This window comes from Nymphalis io, chromosome 9, assembly GCF_905147045.1.
Source record: "Nymphalis io chromosome 9, ilAglIoxx1.1, whole genome shotgun sequence".
NCBI lineage: Eukaryota > Metazoa > Arthropoda > Insecta > Lepidoptera > Nymphalidae > Nymphalis > Nymphalis io.
The window spans coordinates 8,473,337-8,497,379 of NC_065896.1; the positions used below are offsets into that span (position 1 = coordinate 8,473,337).

General features: G+C 31.0%; 1 protein-coding gene across 3 annotated transcripts in view; it reads right to left on the reverse strand.

Annotated features, from left to right (window-relative positions):
- The window catches only part of LOC126770528 (sodium-independent sulfate anion transporter-like), a 66,548-nt gene that overhangs the window by 35,330 nt on the left and 7,175 nt on the right, over positions 1 to 24,043 (reverse strand). For all 3 annotated transcript variants that reach the window (XM_050489958.1, XM_050489959.1, XM_050489957.1), the window contains exons 5-6: positions 16,516 to 16,690; positions 7,109 to 7,273 (exon numbers count right to left, since the gene is read on the reverse strand). In XM_050489958.1, coding sequence (XP_050345915.1) covers positions 7,109 to 7,273; positions 16,516 to 16,690 — 340 coding nt within the window. The remainder of the gene's footprint in view (positions 1 to 7,108; positions 7,274 to 16,515; positions 16,691 to 24,043) is intronic.

The following is a 24,043-nucleotide window of genomic DNA, read 5'->3' on the forward strand; positions in this document are numbered from 1 at the left end:
AATACATTTTTCTTCATATGAACCCATGCGTAACTGGGACTGTTAGCGAGTTTTTTATAAAAGTATATGAATTTTAATTGTTAGCTCAATCATTTTTACGTTATTCGATAATTTAATTTTTCCGTATCTGTAAAACATTAACCCCAGGATGAATATTTAAAGCTTTAAAGCTAATAATTCAAATAATGGGACAGAGAAATTCCATCCATTTACATCAACTCGGCTCGCTTGGAAAACATGCAATGCATTTTAACCAAATTATTTTGCGCACGATTTATGTCACTGGCGTTACATACATGGATAATGACAGTTACCATAAAAAGTAACACAGGTTCGCGTAACGATAGCTTGATATTCACTTTAAAAAAGCGAAAATTATTTTACTCACAAATGTCAGCATACTAGTATACATAAATACTGTATATTGTTTTATATTAATGTACATACTAAATTAGTCGATTAGTTCTTATTATTACTTCTTCGCTTTTTTATCAATGTTACTTTGAATTTTGATAGTTTGGAATGTAAAACAAAATTCTTTACCCAGAGAATTATTATTCTGATTTTCGAACAAACAAACCCGGTAACAAAATCTTGTATAATAATAATTTGTCAAAACACACTTAGCACTTAGTGAATGACACTGACCTACATTACGGTAAAACTGCTTTTTAGCGTTCTGGTTTTTAGTGTGTATATGTACATTGCATTAAACATTATAAAAATCTAAAGTGCAACTCTTTAAGGTGATTTTTTTAAATACAAAAACATAATAATTTAACCATTCGTTACTGCTCTTCTTTGTTGATGAGTAGAATATGGAATGTAATCCATCTCGCCGTTCCACTGCGGGTTAGTGCAGATACACGTCAAAATTTCTTACGACTCATGCAGATTTCCTCACGTTTTCCTTCAGCGTTGAACACGAGATGAATTCTTATTATGTATCAGTGTTTTTTTTCTTGTCTGATATCTATGATATCTCCACATAAATGTTGTTCGTAAATTTGGTGTATATAATTTTTAATTTATAAAAATGTTATTTTAATACGCCTGCATTTTTATTACCAGGCAGTATCACAATCTACGTTTTAAAACTTTTGAAGTTTTAGAGTCCAGATAGATGACTTTATGACTCGTAATATATGTCAGTTGACTTCCTTAAAGGGGTACTAATTGTCTTAATGGGATCCTGAATTCCTCCGGTCTAAATAGTATTAGGCCTGATTTACCATAATCCGATCGGAATATCCTTGGTAATCGCCATGATGTCGGTTGTAACGGTTATTTTTTTTTATATTTTTATAAATATTTTTATTGATTTATTTATTTAGGATCACCAACATGAAATACAGTAATAATTACAATTTAAAAGTTTACAAACTAATAGGTCTAAGGGTAAAAGTTGCTACTTATAAGTAGCCACGACATGCATTTATACTCATTAAATACTAGTTAAATTAACCTCTAATTGTAAACATTGACTTGGTAAGAAATAAACAATATTTGACACAATGCACGAGAGATTGTGAGATATTACATTACAGTTACCTGAAAATTTCAATAAATAAATCTATTATCCCTTCTTAATATAATTATAATACGAACGTTTGTTTTTCTGGTTGTCCTTATTTCAAAGCAAAGGATTGATTAATTTAATGAACCGCAGTGTCATACTTTTTATACATATGACATTTTATCCCTTAAAAATGCATGGGAACTTAGACGTATGTAAAAACTTATTGAGACTATATGAAAACTATGACAAAATGTAGAAATTAGAAAAACCTATTCTTAGTGGGGCAAATCGACGGTTGATAATGAATATAAACTTCAAATTAATATTAAAAAATGCAATAATATAATAATAATAATATCCTGGGTCATTTTTCACACACGGCCATCTGATCTCAAATTAAGCTTGTACAGAGCTTGTGCTATGGAAACCAGACAACATATACTACTTTTCTTTTGTAAATACATACTTATATAGATAATTACACCCAGACGCAGGACAAACAGACATGTTCATGCACACAAATGTCTGTCCTGGGTGGGAATCGAATCCACAACCTTCGACGTGAAAGGCAAGTATCTACCAACCACCAACCGGCTCGTCATTTAATAAAAATATTCTTTAAACTTACATACATTTAAAGAGAAGTACCACTTGTTTTTTTAAGCATTTCATAAATATAGCTAGGTATTTGAAATTAATATGTAGCTATGGAGTATCGTGACGTTAGAGAAGGATATGCTTCATATCTCAAGTGACGTCGCGTTCATTATTTTTAAGTACTTGTATCACAACTGTACTCTTAATCAAGTCTCATACGTCTCTCAACTTCTCCCGCACAAATAACTATTTTATACAGTAAAATAAATACATTTATTTTCTACTTGATATCCTGTCTGAATGTATGTGTCTTATGATTGTAAAATTTAATTATTTAATATCTTATATAAGGTATAAAACGGCGGAATATAATATATGAGACGAAGTCACCATTTTAAAAATGGTAGTTATAAACTGAATTAGCGGAAAAAAGTTATATTTTCAAAATTGAACTTGCACAAAAAAGAAATCAAATATTTTTAAATTGCAGTTATATATTTAATTTATTCATTTTCCAAAGACTAACAAGCAATTGAACCCACCCAGACAGACCCACGCAAAACCGTTCTACATAACCTCAACAGGGCATATATTTTACCGAATTCAAAAATAGGAAGAGGATATATTTGCGACGCGTATGTTTTTATATATAGTTTCACTGATTTCTCAAAACTTATTGACTAATTTTTATGTCTCTGAAATTCGAAGGAGAAGGAAACTTAAGATCATCTGCTACAGACCGGCAATTATGGAGACAGTCTATCCCCATCTCAGTCGCTAGGTCAACCGTAGGTACGCTCACCCACAATTAGGCTGACGCAGGTGCCTACTACTTCTACTTCGGTAACTCGTGGGAGTCTAAGAGCATTTTTAGTGTCAAAAACTAATCTTCGAAGTTGTCCCATATGTATTTATTATCATGTATTTCAGGAATACGTTAAAAAATAACGAGTATAAAATATGCTTTTTTGGAAACTAATATTAGTATATACCATGATAATTTGGTTTTTATTTCAAAATAATCAAACTATAACATTTACCAATACGATTATATCAGCCCCTATTTTAAATCCGTTCGCATTAACGCTTGCATTATAGATAATTTAGCTATTATCGAGATGAACAATTTTGTATAATTTGTCAACCCATTATAACCTTACATCGATACAAAATTGTTCATATAATTTTAACGTATAGCTTGCGGTTCCGATAATCGTATTATAGTAGTAGTATTTTTATTGTAATCTTTTTCTATCAATATTAAGTATAAACAGAAAAATATTACAATAAAAAGTGATGCCACGAATGTGCTAAAACGACTTACAACTCGCTCACGTCTTTTTTTTTTCTTTTTTCAAACTATTTTAAAAATTCCTAAGACCCTAGTGTCCCAAATTGCAGAATATAAACGGAAAACTTTATTGCAACATGAAAATATATATAATTTTTGATAAGGATAAATACTGTATAATAAATAATCAATTCAAATTATTTAAACATAAAAAAGCTTACTTTGACTTATCAGGATTTTCGATTACCTTTTTTGAGATCTACAGATATTTTATACAAAGTATTCATACATCTGTTATAATTTCCGCAGCCAAGAAAGCGCACGGGTCAACAATTTATTCTCCGACTACGTTGACATAATGAGCTTATGTAAACTTCGCACTTATAAAAAATACGTAGGTATTCAATATTGCATAGAAAATATGTGAAGCGAACGAAGACATACAATTTCTCTTCTACTAAGTATACAAACACATAAAGGTCTTACAATAAGCGATAGTGTGCAGCGTTTCTGTTATAGCAGATACAGTTTGTGATATAACGTAAAAATGAATTAACCAAAGTTAAAAAATACAAAAAGATATATTATAATTTCGTTATATTATTTGTTCTTAGAAATTTGAAATATAGAATGATGGTAATGACCGTTGATTCAGGGATTTCCCGTAAATAGGGAAATTCCCTCATATTTTTATAATTACGTTGTATGATATTAAAATAACAATAAAAAAAAATTATGTACAACGATAGCCAAAATATGTAAATAAAGAAAAGTTCATTGGAAATTATAAAATAATAGAGTGATTAAATGTTACATTATAGTATAATACGAAAATGGGAATTGATTTTATTCATAAAAAAACAACAAAGAGTTATACGGGTAAGCTTATTAATTTTTATAAATAATTAGCTGAAGGAGAATTTTAATTATAACGTTATTTATTGGATCTAAATCAATGTCCAAAGACAATACCCAATATTATTCTTCTCAGAATTAAATGCTAGACACTCTGATGGTGACGGATATATTTGTATACCTTACAGTCACCTCATGAATATTGCAACGCTATGCAGAAGCTTGAATTTTATTACCATAGCTATTGCAAATAAAATTTGTTACGATTTTTGAATGCAAACCATATACTGAATCTAAACAGAACGAAGCTTTATGAGGCTAAATATTACTATAAAATATATCTTATACTTCAATAAAGCATATTTTTATTTATATAAACTTTAATATAATTTATATAAAGATTAAACAAAACCAACTAGCAACTAGATATTTCCTCTACCTCAGGGATTAAAGATTTTCCATACTTAATGTATCTTTTTATCACACACATGCGGAATGTATACAAAATTACGTAAGTAAGTGTATGAAAAGCAGACATGGCCCAGTTGTTAGAAGGCATGAATCTTAACCGATGATCGTGGGTTCAAACCTGGGCAAGCACCACTGAATTTTCATGTGCTTAATTTGTGTTTATAATTCATCTCGAGCTTGACGGTGAAGGAAAACATCGTGAGGAAACCTGCATGTGTCTAATTTCATTGAAATTATGCCACATGTGTATTATACCATCCCGCATTGGAGCAGCTTTGTGGAATAAGCTTCAAACCTTCTCCTCAAAAGAAAGAGGAGGCCTTAGCCCCGCAGTGGAACATTAACAGGCTATTACTGTAAGTCTATGTATATAGTTTAAATAAGAAGTGCAACCATTAAAGTTTAATGTAGATGTAATAAAATATTGCGTAACATCACATTCCACAAACGTGAAGGAAAATATATAAAACTCTAGAACAAATAAAACACTTTAAAACAACGTAAACACAAGTCTACTTATTTTAGAATCTTCGGAATGTTCCAAGTTTTGTATATATCAGCATTAGATATTACTACGACAAATTGTTATTCGCCTATAAAAATATCGCAGTAGTAACTTCAAAGCGATGAACTATCTTAGACAATAAATATTCTCGTGTTATGTTCACTATGTACACCGTAATAAGGACTAGTTTTGTGTAAACTGTGTGAATATTTCGATCAAACTCTGAACATGTGCGCCTCGAGCTACTTTTAATGGAGTGTGTTGGTCATAATTCGTTTCTGCAATTTGAGTCACCTTTTCGCGCTTTGTATGCATTTTACTCGCTTTCTGTAAAACTGTATGTTCCGTTTTAAGTTAACAAAAGAGGAATATTAACAATTTAATATAATATAAGGAGCATTAGGAGGAATATCAGCAATTTTGGCCGCTCATTTAATTTTTCTTCTTTTATTAAGCTTAAAATATATTTTTAATTATATTATATTTCTAACATGTTTTTTTAATATTAAATTTTAAATTAAATTGAGTGATGTATACAACACAAATAAAACAACTCATACGCAATGGTTATACCCAATAATAAACTTTATAGCGTTAGAAATAAAGACTAATTCATTCGAGTCGCTGTACTACGTCTCATTACCGCTGTTAATTAGTAAGCATAACCAAAGACCACTCAAGTCGCTCCAAACGTTTTCATCGTTTACTCAACGTTACTTTACTCTTTTAACTTAAGACGACTTTCATGTTAAAAGTATTTTACATTCAAAAGAAATTAAGAGCTTCGTGAGTTTATTTCATAACGTGAATGAGGCAAAATTAGTGAGAACGTATTGAAATAGTTCCTATTTAGCTTTTCTAAAAATAAACACTTATTAAAATAAATTATATTTATAGCAAGCCTTTGATAGTAATCATAATAATAATAACGATATATTATTGTAGGATATTAAACTTTGTACACAATTACTATCGTTCGCCATATTCAATCTCTCAGCATGTCATAACCTAACCAATCTAATCTCGGTCTCTTGATGTTAATATTCATACAAACGAGTTTAATGTTAATTCTGAGCTTAGTAATGAAGATCCATGTTAACAAGTTCATTGTTGAAAAGTAAGAAGTTATAATTAAACATTACTACTATAGCATTTATTTTTATATTTGCTAAACAAAATCGATTCAAAAGTAAGTAGTATAATGTTGAAGATGGCGATATGTATCGAAAACTATATTTTCTTAAATAAATTTAATCAGCTATTTATTATATCGGTGAGATATTTACTATATTAATTTATTATCATGAACTACAATATAATTAAGTAATAAATCGGTTAGTATTAAAAAATATGTATATATACTCATAAAAAAAAATTTAAGCAATATGCATCAAGTTACAAATTTTGTTTAGCAATTTAATTTTATTATAAAAAAGTTAAGTCGGTTATGAACATTAGTTTGTACTGCATATGACCCAGAACATAACGTTGTTAATTTATGTTATTAAAAGGATAATAGAAAAAAAAAACAATTGTATTTATTACATCAATTAAACACTATAATAATAATAAAATACAAACGTTATATTTGTGAATAACCATTCTAAAATCCAAATTAGTTTAGCTTGGTTAGACTTTTTTGATGTGTGTTTTATATTGTTACATAAGTGAGGAATTATCTGATATTTTATCTGTGTATTGTAATCTAAACGATTAAACGTCTAAAATCTATTTTCTTCTTGAGTGTGCTTAAAGAAATCTCTTAAAGAAATAAGTATACATTATACACTAAGTTTATCTTTAGAAATATTTGTATCGTGTTTTATCTATAACGTAATATAAATTATTAATAAAAAAACTCTGTACTTACTGAAAGCTTTCGCAATTGCAACATTTGATATGATACCAACGAGTGGAACCACCAGAAGTCCAGATCCAAGATGTGATAACATCTCTCCCGCGGAAATTGTCGTATTTCCAATCATAGTGTAGAATGGGGGAAGCTGCGGCATGGGCAATCCTGGTGTTATGTTACCTACGATATAAAAATATAAATTTACAATAATACGATTAATCATTTCATTAAATCGACGTGGTCCAGCGGACACGCGGACCTTAAACGAAGATACAAGAATATTAGCAAGCATCGCTGAATTTCGTGCTTAATTTGCTTATTAATTATTTTAATGAAAAAAAACATCGTGAGGAAAGTTGCATTTTTGGAAATAAATTCTAACATGAGATTATACATTACATCAGCGTTTTCGAATAACCTATTACTATTTTTGTTAATGCGTTTTATGTTCAGTAAGAAAAAAAACTATACTTTATATTTTAAAATTACGCTCGCGTTTGAGACTTGATCGCACTTACTACTTACACTTTGAAAGTGTTGTATCTATGACATATTGAAAGCTGTTATTTATTGTAAGGTATATATATATTGCCAAAAGTAAATTCACTTTTATAAATTTAATATTTTTCTTTATATTTGCGAATTCGATTACTTTTACTTTTAAATTTTATTGTTTCAAACCAGCCACGGTTACAGAATTTGTTTTATAAATTCTGGCAAGATCATCATGGTAAACTGCCATAAATGCCGATACGCACTGGCATTTTTATCAATAGGTTAGCAAAGCTATAGCTTACATACATAGAACTTGTAATTATAATTTTGTCGTAAGTCTGAAAATAATTATGTACCGGCTTTATCGTATTAAAAAGCCGAGATGGCCCTGTGGTAAGAACGTGTGAATCTTAACCGATGATCGTGGGTTCAAACCCGGGCAAGCATCACTGAATTTTCATGTGCTTAATTTGTGATTATAATTCATCTCGTGCTTTACGGTGAAGGAAAACATCGTGAGGAAACCTGCATGTGTCTAATTTCACTGAAATTCTGCCACATGTGAATTCTACCAACCCGCATTGGAGCAGCGTGGTGGAATAAGCTCCAAACCTTCTCCTCAAAAAGAGGAGAGGAGGCCTTTAGCCCAGCAGTGGGACATTCACAGGCTGTTACGGTTACGGTACGGTTATCGTATTATATTCTTTCTTTCATATCATAATAAAGGATGATCCTTTCACAAGCCATCCTATAGCGCCGTGTAATATATCGTTGGATAGGTATCTTTAAGCTAAGCAAAAGTTACTATAGCGTAAAGTTCCAAATCTAAGTTCGTTGAGAGATATGCATTACTAAGCACGTTAGTTTAACAATAGCCAAAAATAATGTTTTTCAAATTATTTTGTCCCAAATTCCGATCTTAAGATTCTAAAAAAAATGTAGAGGCAACACATTCATGGACGATGGCAGGAAATTTGTATTTTCATGTTTAGTTGGTACATGGTACAAGACCCTAAAACTTGGTACACATACCAACAAGTTGGTACGTCTGACATTAGTAATTCTATCCTATTGTGGGTCCACGAGATATTGCTTAGGTAACTCAAACACTGATTGCTAATCAAAGAGACCATAACACCAAGTTCTACAGTACAAGCATAGTCAGCTACAAAGCAATCTGTTAACCGGCAAATAGATCATGTTCCATAAACACCTTCGGAATTAAGCAATGAATTGTAGACAAATAATAATAACCCTACTGTGTTATTTTTCTAAGGTTTAAGTACGGTCTGTTTTTAATGACAGTTCTGTATCTACTTTAAAGTGATTTTTTCTCTTATCACTCTATATAAAATATACGAATATTTCACTAGAAGTGGAATAAATATTTTGCAAAAATTCATACTATTAATCAAATGAAAAACAAAATGTAATGGTCTGTAAATATCTATAAGATTCTACTTCCTACAGGCGGATATGCGCTCCATTATTCATATGACAAATGTACAATCTATACGACCACCGAAACCTTATTAAATTAATTCAATAGGTTATCGGGCCCAACGCTTAGAACACATGAAACTTAACAGAAGATTGCAGGTTCAAACCCAGGCAAGCTCCACATAATTTTCATATGCTTAATTGATGTTTATAATGTGTGAAATTATAAGCATCATATGCTTTGAGACAATACTACTAAACTGATGATGCACTAATTGATGTTAATATAACGGAACGAATAATGAAAACTTAATTATACATTAATGGTGGACTTAGTTTTGAATTAAAAACATATTTTTGACTTAAATAAAAGCCATTGAACGTAGTTCGTGCAAGCATGTTACGCAAACGAACAAAATTAAACTCGAAACGTACATAAGAATTATTTGATCAATAATAATATCTTAAAACTTTATTTTACAAATCTCCTTTGTGCTTAACAAAAATAAAATTCTTCAATGATAACGATTTTAATTATAACAAAGGAATCAATAATGCGGAAATTATACAAACACCTTTACAATGTTCCTGTTATTATATTTATAAACTTCAAGTACGTCTAGAACGTAATTATAAAATATAAAAGCGTAATTGTAAACCAATTATTAAGGAAATTTAAAGACATATAAAAGACTGTAGTTATCTTACTCTTAAATGTAAAATGGACTTCGTTCAATAAATGTATATTAATATTTATTTTATTTATTTATTTGGGAAGCATACAGCATAATATAACACATAAACATTTGATAACAAAATAAGTCTCACATAAGCCAACAAAGTTTCTACTTTAACATTGAATCAGGGAGTGAACCTAACAAGAACAAGTTATTTAGCAAGTATTAAAGTATATAATATAAAGTATTAACAAGTAATTTAAAAAGCAGATAACAAAAAAAAAATACGATAAAAATATTAATGACAAATACATTTTTTTAAGGCTTCTAAGAACTTAAATAAATTTACGTCAAAGATATCTATATTAGTGTAACGTTTATTGTAATTGTTGCTCTTACCAAAAAGCGATTTTTGGCATAGTTCGTTCTACACATAGGAACATAAAAGGTATGTTTTGAACGGGCAATAGAATGTGGACACTTGATATTAATATCCAATAGTAAATCTGTTTGAGATTTGAGATTTATAGATTTGGACATCATTCGATTTTGTTTTTTTTTTTTTATAGAATAGGAAGGTGGACGAGCATATGGGCCACCTGATGGTAAGTGGTCACCAACGCTCTTAGACATTAGCATTGTAAGAAATGTCAACCATCGCTTACATATCCAATGCGCCACCAACCTTGGGAACTAAGATTTTATGTCCCTTGTGCCTGTAATTACACTGGCTCACTCACCCTTCAAACCGGAACACAACAATATCAAGTATTGCTGTTTTGCGGTAGAATATCTGATGAGTGGGTGGTACCTACCCAGACGAGCTTGCACAAAGCCCTACCACCTGTAAATCGATTGATAAAAGATAGCATATCGTTAATATTATAAATGTGAAAGTGAATTTGCTTCTTTATAACGCTTTCAAATTTTACTTAGTCAAAAGATAATAATGAAATTTGACACATTTCAAGGGGTACATAGAAGGACATATATCACCTAACAGGCTAACACCTGCCGCCTTCACAGACGCGGGCGAAGCCGCGGTCGGATACTAGTGTATGTATCATGTAGAAAGTTCTTATAATATCTACTTGATTGTTAATTATCGGTAGATGAAACTACAGCACAACAATAATTGTATTGTAATACATAAAGAATACGACATCTTTCGAATTTTGCTAGTATCACATAAAGTGGTGACGTTTTTTTACAAATGTCATTTTGACACAATTATCTATTTATAATTCCTATAAATATATTTTCATGTTTAGACACCATAATTTTTAACAAATCTAATGAAATCGATAATTGGTGTATAAAGTTTCCAATTTACGATTAAACACTATTATTTCGATAATTTATTATTTACGTTAGGTTACTAACCGTTTTGACAAAATCCCGTAAGAAAAATCATTTTTGTATTTACATAGGGAGCTAGTAGTTTAATTATAGCATAACAACAATAGCCCTGCAGCATATATATCTAATAAATCTTAAAAATATGTCATTATGTAATTAAAATATATTTGTTTGTCTATTCTTATGTAATTTTTTATATTTCTTATTTCCCTTCAAATTAAATTTAATACGTGTAAGGAGTAGGGACGACGTATATAGCTTTGAGATGGAGCTTCAAAGAAAACTGAATGTTAGCAAACTAGCATAGTTAACAAGAGCTTGTATGTTATTTAAAGAAAACAACACAGTAATGTTTAACATCAAAATGCTATTGATCACGTAGCACTTTTACAAAGGAGCAAAATAACTTCGCAGAATGTGAACATAATATATCACAGTTATGTGACAGCTCAGTGCAGCTCTTGAATCAAACCGTAAATAATTTTTAACATCTGGTTGCCATTTTTCTCGTACTGAAATAACGTTATATATAAACTGATTTTACATAACACAAACTTTAGAATGCTAGAGAAAGACACACACACATAAACACGCACTTGTAGGGCGTGGTATGTAGATTAAGTTAATCATGTAATGTTTTTTTTAAGAATTATTATGATGCATACTACCAACCTACTATATATACTATATGTACAGAAAAGTAAAAAAGTTGTTTCCCACTGTTTTTCTCAAGCCTGAGGTGTATCTTTGCGAACTGGTGGTAGATTTTTGTCACAATCAATAAGTAAGTGTAATGCTTTTATATTGAATAGTAATATTAAGTAAATAAGTAGTATTTTATTTAGCTTATGACTTTTGGCACCGAATTGCACGTAGACTTGCATTTGTTAGCATATGCAAAATTTTTCACGATGTTTTATGACCTTTAATTATAAACACAAAAAAATTCAGTGATGCTTGCCCGTTAACTTAATTCATGTTCTTTGGCCACTGCCACAACAACTCGGTATAAATTTGTAAGACATTTAAATATATATATTTTATGTGAAATAATGAATCAGTATTGTCCTTACTCAAATGAAATAGAGTATCTATTAAATTCTTTTTTCAAATTCATGTTAATTAATAAAACAAAAAGTGTTTTGTTTCTTTGCTTATACCTTGAACTGGTAATTACTAAAAATAATTTCAGACAATCTAAATCGAGTAATAGGACTGGTAAGAACCTCGATCACTATTTAACATGCAACTCAAAGAAAAAATAAAAGACTTAGTTCTATCTTTAATTGGGTACCCATTTTTAGATAAAGATTCGTCTATTTGTCCGTCTCTCTGTGTTCACAAGCCATTAATTTATTCTTGAAAGTCGTCGTAGTAAAACTCATAACTTAAAAGACATTATGAAAAATACTAAGAATATTATTTTACTGATTTTTATACTAAGAATTAAATCAATTTTGTATGGTTCCTCAGAAAAATCAAAAACTTCGTTTACTTTTGTATTCGAAGTAAATGCAAATATAGTCGTATGTCCATATGATGCTCGTACTATGTACTGCTCATCATAGCTTTATTGATGGACGCAACTGAGTGTGAATAAAGCATAATATGAAGCTATAAATTCAGAAGATACAATCGAAATAGATCATCACAATGCAGCAAGTTGCAACAGCACTAAATCGCCGGACGTGTCATACTTTTGTTGATAAATTGTTATATCCGCCTTATTATTGGCTAAGTCCATTAAAGAGCTTATATAATGTATGTTCACCCGCTTATATTCACTTTTTAGTTCAAGACTGGGTTACACACTACGGTATGCTGACTTCGCATTTACACGAATAGCAGCAGCTAATGTAACATTATCGCCGATATACGAGGTGGCACATAAGGCGCCAATTCTGTACGGTTTTACGGAATTGCTTTGTGGTACTTGTAAGATTTTATAAAAATGTAATTTCTTTTTTAAAATATTTTCTTCAATAGTAAATTTTTCGACTTATTCTAGTACTGTTTTAAGTTAAAGTTTATCGAATACATTATATTTTTCTATTCTAACAGCGCATAAATAACTCGTTATAATATCTTTATTTCAAATAAATCCACGTCTTCGCCAGCGTGGAATTCAGTTTGTGATAAAAATCCTTCAAATATGCAATTTTAGCATACACAATGCCTACTTGAATTACGTTATATAAAATGGCTGGTAACTCGCAAATAGCCATATTATAAAGATGCAATTATATTCAAATTACAGAAAGCCATTTTAATTTTATTTATTTACATAGATTATTTTATTTTGCTAATCATTTTTTTAACGTGATGATAAGTCTCTTATTTTTTAATTTACTTTAGGGTGACGTAATTTAAATTTAAAAAATGTAAACTACTTCATGAACTGTTAATGAAACAACAACCATGGAATTTAAGATTTTATTTTTTGTCTGTATAATTAAACTGGCTCACTCACCATTTAAACAATATATTCACCCGCTTATATTCATACTGCTATTTCGCAGTAGAATACCTACAGAATAGATGGTACACACTAACACGAGCCTGCTCAACGCCCTTCCACCGATAATAACTAACATGAAAGTCTCAACTTGCTATTGGTTAAATTAATACCATTGATATATTTGGATTTTATTAAAATAATTGATACTGATAATTAAAATTGGTTATGGAGCATCAAGCACTTAAGCCTATACAGTTACATAATACATAATATAATTGATCATTTTGATAGAATCAGCGATTAAACCATTGTTTAAACACGATATTAATAAGCTTATTGTGTTAAAAAAAACATACATAATATTGTAATTGTATTTGATTGTCAAACTTTTGTAATTGCAATTATGGGAAAAGTAGTTACTGATTCTTGCCGGTTTTTCTAACTACTTTCTTAACATAGGCTACTTACGTTTAATCATCTAAAATGACGATCCAAAAATCTACTTGAGTAAAGTATATTTTGAATTTGCCCTTTAATAAGTCACCACCAATTACCTGCTAATTACCAAATTATATATAAACCTTAAAATGTATAATGAAGGATTATTTCTAATAATTTATATATCAAAAGTGTCAAACTGACCATAAATAATAGTTGAGTTACAACTGAAACTGTCAAAAGTCATTTATCATAATTTACGAGCACCATAAATTAATCACATCTCATTCAATAAATCGAAATAGGATTATACGATTATTTAAGTCATTCGGTAAGTATACTAGGTTGTAACGCTTTGTGAAAGCCCATCTGGATATGTACCACCCACTCATTATATATCCTAGCGCTAAATAGTAATACTTTGTATTTTTGCGTTCCGATTTAAAGGGTGTGTGAACCAGTGCTACTACTGACACAAGGGGCAACGTCTTCGTTCCCAAGGTTGATGGCACATTGGTGATGTAAGGAATGGTTAATATTTCTTACATCGTCAATGTATATGGGCGGTGGTGACCACTTAACATCAGGTAGCCCCATGGCTTATCCGCCAACCTATAACAAGAAAAGTATGCTTTTTTAATAAATATATAATAAGAGCAGTTATGTAAATTCATTATACAATCAAGGAATAGTATAAAAACAAAATTTTACATACAAAATTTCGTGTCTATATTGTTGACCATTGAGGAGTTCCTTTGTCTGAAGCCAATCGTGAGTATATAATCAGGTCATGCTTGCCATGAGACTGTATTATCATCGAAACTGAACTGATATGTAAAATTCCAACTCCATATGATAAGTGGAAGTGATTCTTATTCAGATTTCAAGATTTGACTTAACCAAACCAACAAACATTGCAAGTTAAATAAGCTCTTTATTTAGTTTATTCTTAAGCTTTATCTATATCTTTATCTATTTATTAAATATATATATATATAATATATATAAATATATATATATATATATATATATATATATATATCAACATATTTCAGCTTATCTTTAATTCTTTTGCAAATAAAAATAAAAAGCTTGTAAAAAATTTATAAACCTATTTGACATTTCACGGATTAACTACGCAATTACATGACGAAATCCAGTACACACTTTAGAAGTATTTTTTTAAGCCCTTTTTTTAAGGTTAAATATAACTAAATACGTATTTTTTCGTATTTATATTAATCAAAATACTGTGTAATTTCATGGTTACGAATTCGTTCATTCATTCAGAGCAAACGTTTTTTTTATACAAAGTTGCAACTGAATCTCATAAATGGTATAAGGACGGTGCATATAAACAAATATATTATATATACGTTTAAAATCATAACAAAACGACGGTGAGAAACGGAACGTACTATGTTTGATGCAAAGACCAGAACTAAAATTTGAATAAAGATTGCCCGTCTGTTGTTGCACGCAGCGCCCGGAAATTACTGAAACTGTTTTTGCTTTTCTCCTGGGTCCACAAACACAGCGACGTAAAAAGGTTTTTTCTAGTCTAACTTTATAAGTGTACATGTAGTACATGTTGACGTTAATCAATTACGGACTCAGGAGATTTATTTAGCCCTTTTTAACTTACTAACATAGTACGATCATCATAAACTACTGCACTTGAGATATTTATTAATATATGTATAATAGCCGACATATTTCGGTAGTATTATTTTGACGTATCTCTTCAAGACTTCAAGTTCAAATGGTCCATCCGAAACATGTCGAGCATTTCTCAAAAGAAAAAGAAACCCGAGTATTACCCGTTATAAACGTAACGGGTCATTTAGTAACAAGATAACATAATACATTTGTATGTATATTTAATATACAGACGGATAAGAGAGACTCTTAAGCTAAACTGATAATATTGTATTAGAAATACCACCAAAACTCGAGTGCGATCGGTTTTCAAATTACTTATAATAGTTATGCCATTATACAATAGAACCTTCTTTATTAACAGAATTTTAAAGAGATTCAACAGTCGTAACATCAACAGTCGTAAGTCATTGAAGGCAGTGAAATACATATTCTTAGTATATATACTGGTGGTAGGGCTTTGTGCAAGCTCGTCTGGGTAGGTACCACCCACTCATCAGATATTCTACCGCAAAACAGCAATACTTGATATTGTTGTGTTCCGGTTTGAAGGGTGAGTGAGCCAGTGTAATTACAGGCACAAGGGACATAAAATCTTAGTTCCCAAGGTTGGTGGCGCATTGGATATGTAAGCGATGGTTGACATTTCTTACAATGCCAATGTCTAAGAGCGTTGGTGACCACTTACCATCAGGTGGCCCATATGCTCGTCCGCCTTCCTATTCTATAAAAAAAAAAAAAAAAATACACATAAATTATAATCAACGAAGTAACAACAACGAAGTAATTTTTTTTTAAATTTAAGTAAAAAGTTAGTCATATTAAATAACAAAAACTCTCATACCTAACAGCGAATTATTTTAAATATAAATTGTATGTCACTAAGTACAACTTACCAGTTAGTATCAAAGGATTATCTTTATCTTCATGAACGAGGAAGGCCACAACAGATGCGATCACGACGATAATGGCGTTCCGCGAAATGCCCGCGAACCAAAGGCTGCGCTGTAGTAGAAGTATGCGTCCACCCTTCTCATCTTTTGAGTTTTTCAAACGTATATCCTTTAGAGCCTAGAAACATTACATTAAATTGATTACAACACAATAAAATATTTATAGGACAATTTATAGGACACGTGAAATATACTAAAAGATTTATTTTAGATGACGTTTTTTAAAATTTTATTCATGAAAATATATTATTATGTTATAAAAACAAGGCACCCAACCTAACGGAAATTATTTCACAAAATTTAATGAGTGTTTGTATGGCGATAAAAACATACTAGGCGACCATTTTTAAATATTATATTTATTTATTTATTTATTTATTTATTTAATTATTTATTTATTTATTTATTTATTTATTTATTTATTAGGGAAACATACAGCATATCGTATATTACAACTTAATATAATAATCATATTTTAACACTTATGCCAGTTAAGTTTCCACTACTGTTTTAACAGGGAAGTGGACTAATTTTGATGTTACATAAAATATAACTATTTATGACAAAGTAAAATTTTAACGTAAATATGGTTATGGTTAATTACTAATAAGTATTTTTCACAAGATTATAAAATTTACTTAAACTATTTTTAAACAGATCAATGTGGTTGTATTTTCTATTATGACTATTACAAGATCTTAGATATATATATGTGCACTAATATATAGTTTTATACTTATAAGATAAACAGAAAGCTATATCTGTAAATCCAATTTAAAGCGATGCGAAAGCACGTAACTACTATAAACTTTTATATAAACTAAGGTTTATATAGAAGTCTATAAAATTATATGATGTTCAGCTGATATTAAATGACATGAAGAATAAAGACGCGACCTACTTCTTTTCGATGTGTTCAGTTTATCTTTGGAAAACAAAACTCAAATCACTACCAATTTCAATATAATTATCATATTCAGTATAATGTATACAATAATATATAATTAACCTTACGTATGCAAACATCAAGCATAATAAAAACGACTGCATAGTGCATACAGCATAATATTTTTAGTTAAGCCTAAATATTTAGTAACGATGTAAATCCGGATTTACCATACGTAGCAAATATTAGCTAATTAAAACAGTGAGCACGCGCTCTTATTCGCACCGCTGGAATATTCCGTTCATTGTATGGCAATCTGTGACAGCTGTTACAGGTTTAGGAGTACAATGCTCCAGGTGATTTATGATTTCGTATTACCGATGAGAGTTACATTGCGAATATTTGATTGTAATACTGCTAAGCCCTTTTTATTATATATTATGTATAATTTATCATTTAATAATAGAATAGGAGTCATCTGTTTATTGCTGATATCATATTTTTGTAGTAGTTTATTTAAATAATACAGAAATTTAATTGAATTAAATGTTTGTTTGTTGGCTTATTCAATAAAAAGAGACTATAATATTAATATGAGTAAATAATGTTATAATAAATACCACATTTTTTCAATAGACAACAAAACTGGTGCAAAATAGATAAATGATTATAATTAAAAAATATGGCACATACTCCCGACTTAGTACGAGTAAAAAAAGTATTTTAACTTGTGAATTTTTAATCAATAAGATATAAACAAAAGCTAATCGATCTGTTCACCTATACCACGATAATGTTATAGTATATCCTGCCTCGTTGGTCTAGTGGCTAGATGTAAGGCCGCAGACCCAGATGTCCTGGATTTAATTCCCAGGTTGGGCCAATAAAAAGTTATTGAGTTTTTCTGTCGGAAAAATTCTCAGTAGCAACCCGGAGCCTGGTAGTTGTACACTCCCGTGCCTCGGAAAGCACGTAAAGCGGTTGGTCCTGTGCCTGAACTTTTTCCGGTCGTGTCGGATTGCCGTTCCATCGAATTATGAGAGCTAGGGAATAGAGAGTGCGCCTGTGTTTGTACACACACTTGTGCACTATAATATCTTCTGTGCAGTCGGCTAATCTCTCTTAAGATTAGCCGCCATGACCAGGATAGGGCCGAGTCACAATACTGTATATATAAAATTACCGTGCCCATACAGTACAATGTATGTATGTACAGTACAGAACATTTATTAATATATATGCATAAAGCATAGTACAACACGCCCTGCTTATTTATTCATGCGCTTATTTAAATATCTCGTAATATTTGTAAAACAACGGGTCATATTGCATACAAAATGGTATATAGTGTTACCAATATTTATCAAAAGGAGGCATTTAAAATTAATATTTTACTTACACGTGTCATTATTTTTTCATTTATTTTTACAATACTTTATCTTATCAATAGATATATTATGCTATCATTGACATTTTTGTAGATACTTTGGATATCTAGAAATCTCTTAAGTATGCAAAGTTTTTGAGTATCTTCATAGTATTCGCGTTCGCTACATAACGGCGTAGACTGATAATTTTATCTTTGATTACGTCGACATATTAACACACTACATAACGTATGTTCGTCCTAAAACTATAAATTAACTTCATATGAAAGTTGCATTTGAATTTGTAGCTTCCGTGCGTAACAGAAATAAACAATATAATAATAATAATATATCCTGGGACATTTTTTCACACGCGGCCATCCGATCCCAAATTAAGCTTGTACAGAGCTTGTACTATGGAAACCAGACAACTGATATACAACATATACTATTTTTTCTTTTGTGAATACATACTTATATAGATAATTACACCCAGACTCAGGACAAACAGACATGTTCATGCACACAAGTATTTTATGGTTGTGGGTTCGATTCCCACCCAGGACATCTGTCGTCCCAATCGAACCCACAACCTTGGCGTGAAAGGCGAGCATCCACCAACCACGCCAACCGGCTCGTCTAAACAAACAAGACTTATGACATTCGTAAGATATACAACAAAAAATAATAAACAATAAAAGCAACTCTAAAATGTAGTCTTAATTTTTTTTATATATCTAATAATTGAATTAAATTAAAGCAAAATTAGACGTAGTTGGGTAGTAGATATGTTAAACAACAATTATTATGTCACAATTTAAGTTACATTCAAAGTACTTTTTAGCAATATATTTTTATACAGTCGGCTTAAGCTATGAACTTATATATGTGTTGCTAATACATATGTCCTCCTAACCGATTTCGGCCACAGGGGCTAATCTCTCTTGAGATGCGCAGGACAACTTGCAGCACTCTCTTGAGTGCACAAGTGGCTAGATGTAAGGCCGCAGACCCAGATGTCCTGGATTTAATTCCCAGGTTGGGCCAATAAAAAGTTATTGAGTTTTTCTGTCGGAAAATAATAAACAATAAAACAAACACGCAAACACAGATGCACACTATTCCCTAACTCTCATAATCCGATGGAACGGCATCCGCCACGATCGGAAAGAGTTTGGGTGCAAGACCAGCGACATTACGTGATTTCCGAAGCACCAGAGTGTACACACTTTCAAATTCCAGACTCCGGGTCGCTACTTAGAATTTAACCCAGGACCTCCGGGTCTGCGGCCTTACATTTAGCAACTAGACCAACAAGTATTTGACCATTGTTATTAAGATAGACTATTGTATCTTTAATATTACCGTGGTAAAGTGTAAAAGACAATTTTAATCTATATTAAATGCCCAGTGTAACGAACATATTTATCTGAACAAGGATTAATAATGAATTCCTGAAAATGACTTCACAAATAAACTTTTAACTAATTTATAATAGATGAAAATAGTTGTGAGTTAACCTTAGAAGATAGACATATACTATAGCGGACTTTTTGTAGGTTTTTATAAGGCCTACAATTTTTTCTAGATTGTTTTTATGTATATTCTCAGGTTCAGCCAGCGTAAGCTCTATAAGCGTACGAAAACAGTTTTTTTTACAAAACACCGACATAGTTCAGCCATTTTGTACAAAAAATATAGAAACAAATAATGGCTAATTTAGTAACAATTCATTTGTAAATTACATAAATTTATAACATCTGAACCAATATTAACTTTCAGACATCACACAGTAAAGCACTAGAAACATCCCTGTTACGTATTCAGGCAAAGTTCTGAACCGACGTGGCAATACAAGTTCACAAAGTTGTTGCCATAACAATAATCCGGAAAGAGCAAGAGCAATTACTTTTTATTCGTGTTGCAACACAGATATTTGCACAGAACTAAAATCATCATAAAGTGGCATAAGAGTTTAATAAGTTATCTATAGGTAGCAGTAGATATATTTGGAAACCTAACCAAATAATATATATTTTCATGTTATACAAACAACAATGATTAGTATATACTTTTATGTAATATAAAATACCATTGTGGTTATATATACGGATATACTTGAAACAATGTCACTTCCAATAAGGACGTGATCTAAGGATAAAACGAAGTTATTAAGTGGAGTCGGGGAATTGAGATGTAACCAGTTGTAAAACTAGTGTCTACAAACAATGGAACGGGCAATTATAGTCCTCGACAGAGTTTAATATGTGTCGGAATTAGCCAATGTGGAAATTGTATTGCGCTTAGTTCAAAATTGTCTGTATATTGTTCAAGTGATCTGTGAACAACGTTCACAAAAATGCTTCCATTGATTTTCATGCACTATCAAAAAAGTATGGAGATGTTTTGAAAATTCAAGTTTCAGAATGTATCAATAACATACTTTTGTGATTGGATTCCTATATCTATTATTTCTATGTTTAAATATTTTGAGTTATATAAGAGTACTTATTATAATAATCCCTTGAACTGTGTATTAAAAAACTAATGATTTTAATTGTATTTTAAAATAAAAAATAAACCTATCCGTATTTATCTAAGCACTTTCGGATCGCCAGTTTAAAATTCAATTAAATGTAACGGTACGACGGAATCAGAACAAGGATTTAACTGATAAAACCCGGCAAGAAACTTAGCGGTTAATATTTTTGACGAAAACATTTATATTTATTCATAAATATATTATTTTTATTTTATTTTTTTATTTAAAAAACTTTTTTGACCACGACATTGTGTAGTAGGAACAAAAGGCGAACTTAATGCCTGAAGGCATTCTCTACCAGTCAATCTTAAGGCTAAGGAGAATTCCGTGAAGACGGTAATTAATAATCTTACAAATATAACAACAACAAAAAAATTAAAACAGAGCTATAATATATATATAAACATATGAATAATAGTGTATTTTAGATGTCATAAGATGAAGAGAACTAGGAACTTTCTGATGAAATATGCTCACAGACTCGTCGTCTTGAAAGTAAATTTAAAGGTAGCTTTTCTAATATGCTCAGGTACTGTTTCATAATCGGACAACTTGAACGGAGTAAGAATTAGAAACGAAACCAGAAGTATGAATAGGAACAGGAAGAAGATAAGAATCGTTAGAGCGCAGCTGACGATTGTTATTATCACACAAAAATTTGAATCTCCCTTTCAAATAATCAGGAGAGAGAGAGAATAGAGAAAAGAGAAGATGGTAATCGGAAGTCTCTACGTTGTCAAATTGTAAACCATTTTAATTCTGCTTCCCCCTTCCTTCTTAAGTCCACGCGAGCTGGTTCTCGATGTCACCGCCTAACTGTGACATCAATTCCATCGCGAACAAAGAAATTTGGCAACTCCTTTTTTGTCGCACTTCCAAAAAATGGAATTCCTTACCAGCTCACGTGTTCCCCTCCTCTTACAACCCGGGTTCCTTCAAACGAGGCGTGAAGAGGCATCTTGCAGGCCGGCAAGGCGAAGGCGGCTAGTGCAGAACGTTTTTCCCGTCTGTACTGGCCATTTGGACTCTACTACCACTTACCATCAGGTGGAGTAGAGTCATTTGCCCTCCCGGCGAATATAAAAAAAAAAAAAAAAATTTATCACGATACTGAGAAATATGATCGAACTTACGAAGACAGAAGATGAAGCACAAAGAGTTATTTAAGAGACGGTCAAGTTTATTCAGATGAATTTCGTTGAGGTCGGAATAACATACATCTGCATAATCAATTATGGGAAAGACCAAAGCGTGCACAAGATATATCTTAGTCTTGATGGGAAGGAAATTTTGAAGTCGATTGAAGCATATTACAAATGCTTTATACTTTTAATGAATATTAATAACACGCTAATTAATTATCACCTCTGTTAATGTTTTTTTGTTAATTTAAACAGAACCATTCAACTTCTACCGTGATATAAAAACACGTGCATTCATGTATGCATTTAAGGTAGTTTATTTACATTATAGGAATAAGGTCATACCGACCGAATTTCAGCCATGACAGAAAATCTCATATAATATGACATATAATGCACAAGTGAATACGCAATCACAGCTGCACTTTCCATACATTTGCTTTCATTATCCGATGGAACTGCAATCCTACAGATAAGAAAAATAACAGGCGCAGGACTAATTTCTGGACCAATAACGCTTAATAAGCGAGCGAACGAATAGCTTTTCATTAACCCGATTTTTGAACCCAGGACTACGGGATTAGTAACTTTATAAGCTAGCAACTAGACCACGAGGCAGTTACATTACATTATTTTTTTTTTTTTTTATATCGCCGGGAGGGCAAATGACTCTACTCCACCTGATGGTAAGTGGTAGTAGAGTCCAAACGCGACGACGGCCAGTACAGACGGGAAAAACGTTCTGCACTAGCCGCCTTCGCCTTGCCGGCCCGCAAGATGCCTCTTCACGCCTCGTTTGAAGGAACCCGGATATATATATTTATGAGCTAGCGTCCTAACAGCAACGGCGACAAGGACAAGTACAATACGTCTGAGAAAACATTCGCTAACAATGTATCGGTAGTGAGTAGTTTATGTCAATTACGGAATTTAACTATCACGATTACGATGTTTTGATGCCTATATTTTGCAATCAAGGTCACGATCGGGGTAAAAGATAATTATGTTCCTTACACAAAGGGTAATAACGTTTATTTTTGTTTATTTCTATATCAAATGTTACGTTGGCATAATATTATATTTAAAATATAAAAAAGACTTACCATCGGAAAATACTGGCTTACTTTATTTCAATATCAAAGAAGTATTTAAGCTTCTATAAATTTAATAAATAAATGTACTTCCTTTATAGTGAACGTTAAAACACTAATTACTCATATATTTATATTTTTAAATTTTATTTTATCTATAACACAATCAAAGCCCTATTCCTAAGAAATATCTTTCCAATAGACGTATAATAGTCTAGTAGCTATCACTACATGAGGCTATTAAACGTAGTTATATTGGTTTTATTTTCCTCCTTTAAAATTGAAACACATAAATGGAACATTTTTATGGAAATTGGATTCTTTCTATGTAGCATTATCGTTGGTTAAGCTTCTAAAAAAACTTTTTTTTATTAAACGTAATTCTAGTATTTAATTGAAACCTACATAATTTTATTACTTTGTTCTATTTATGTGTTAATTAC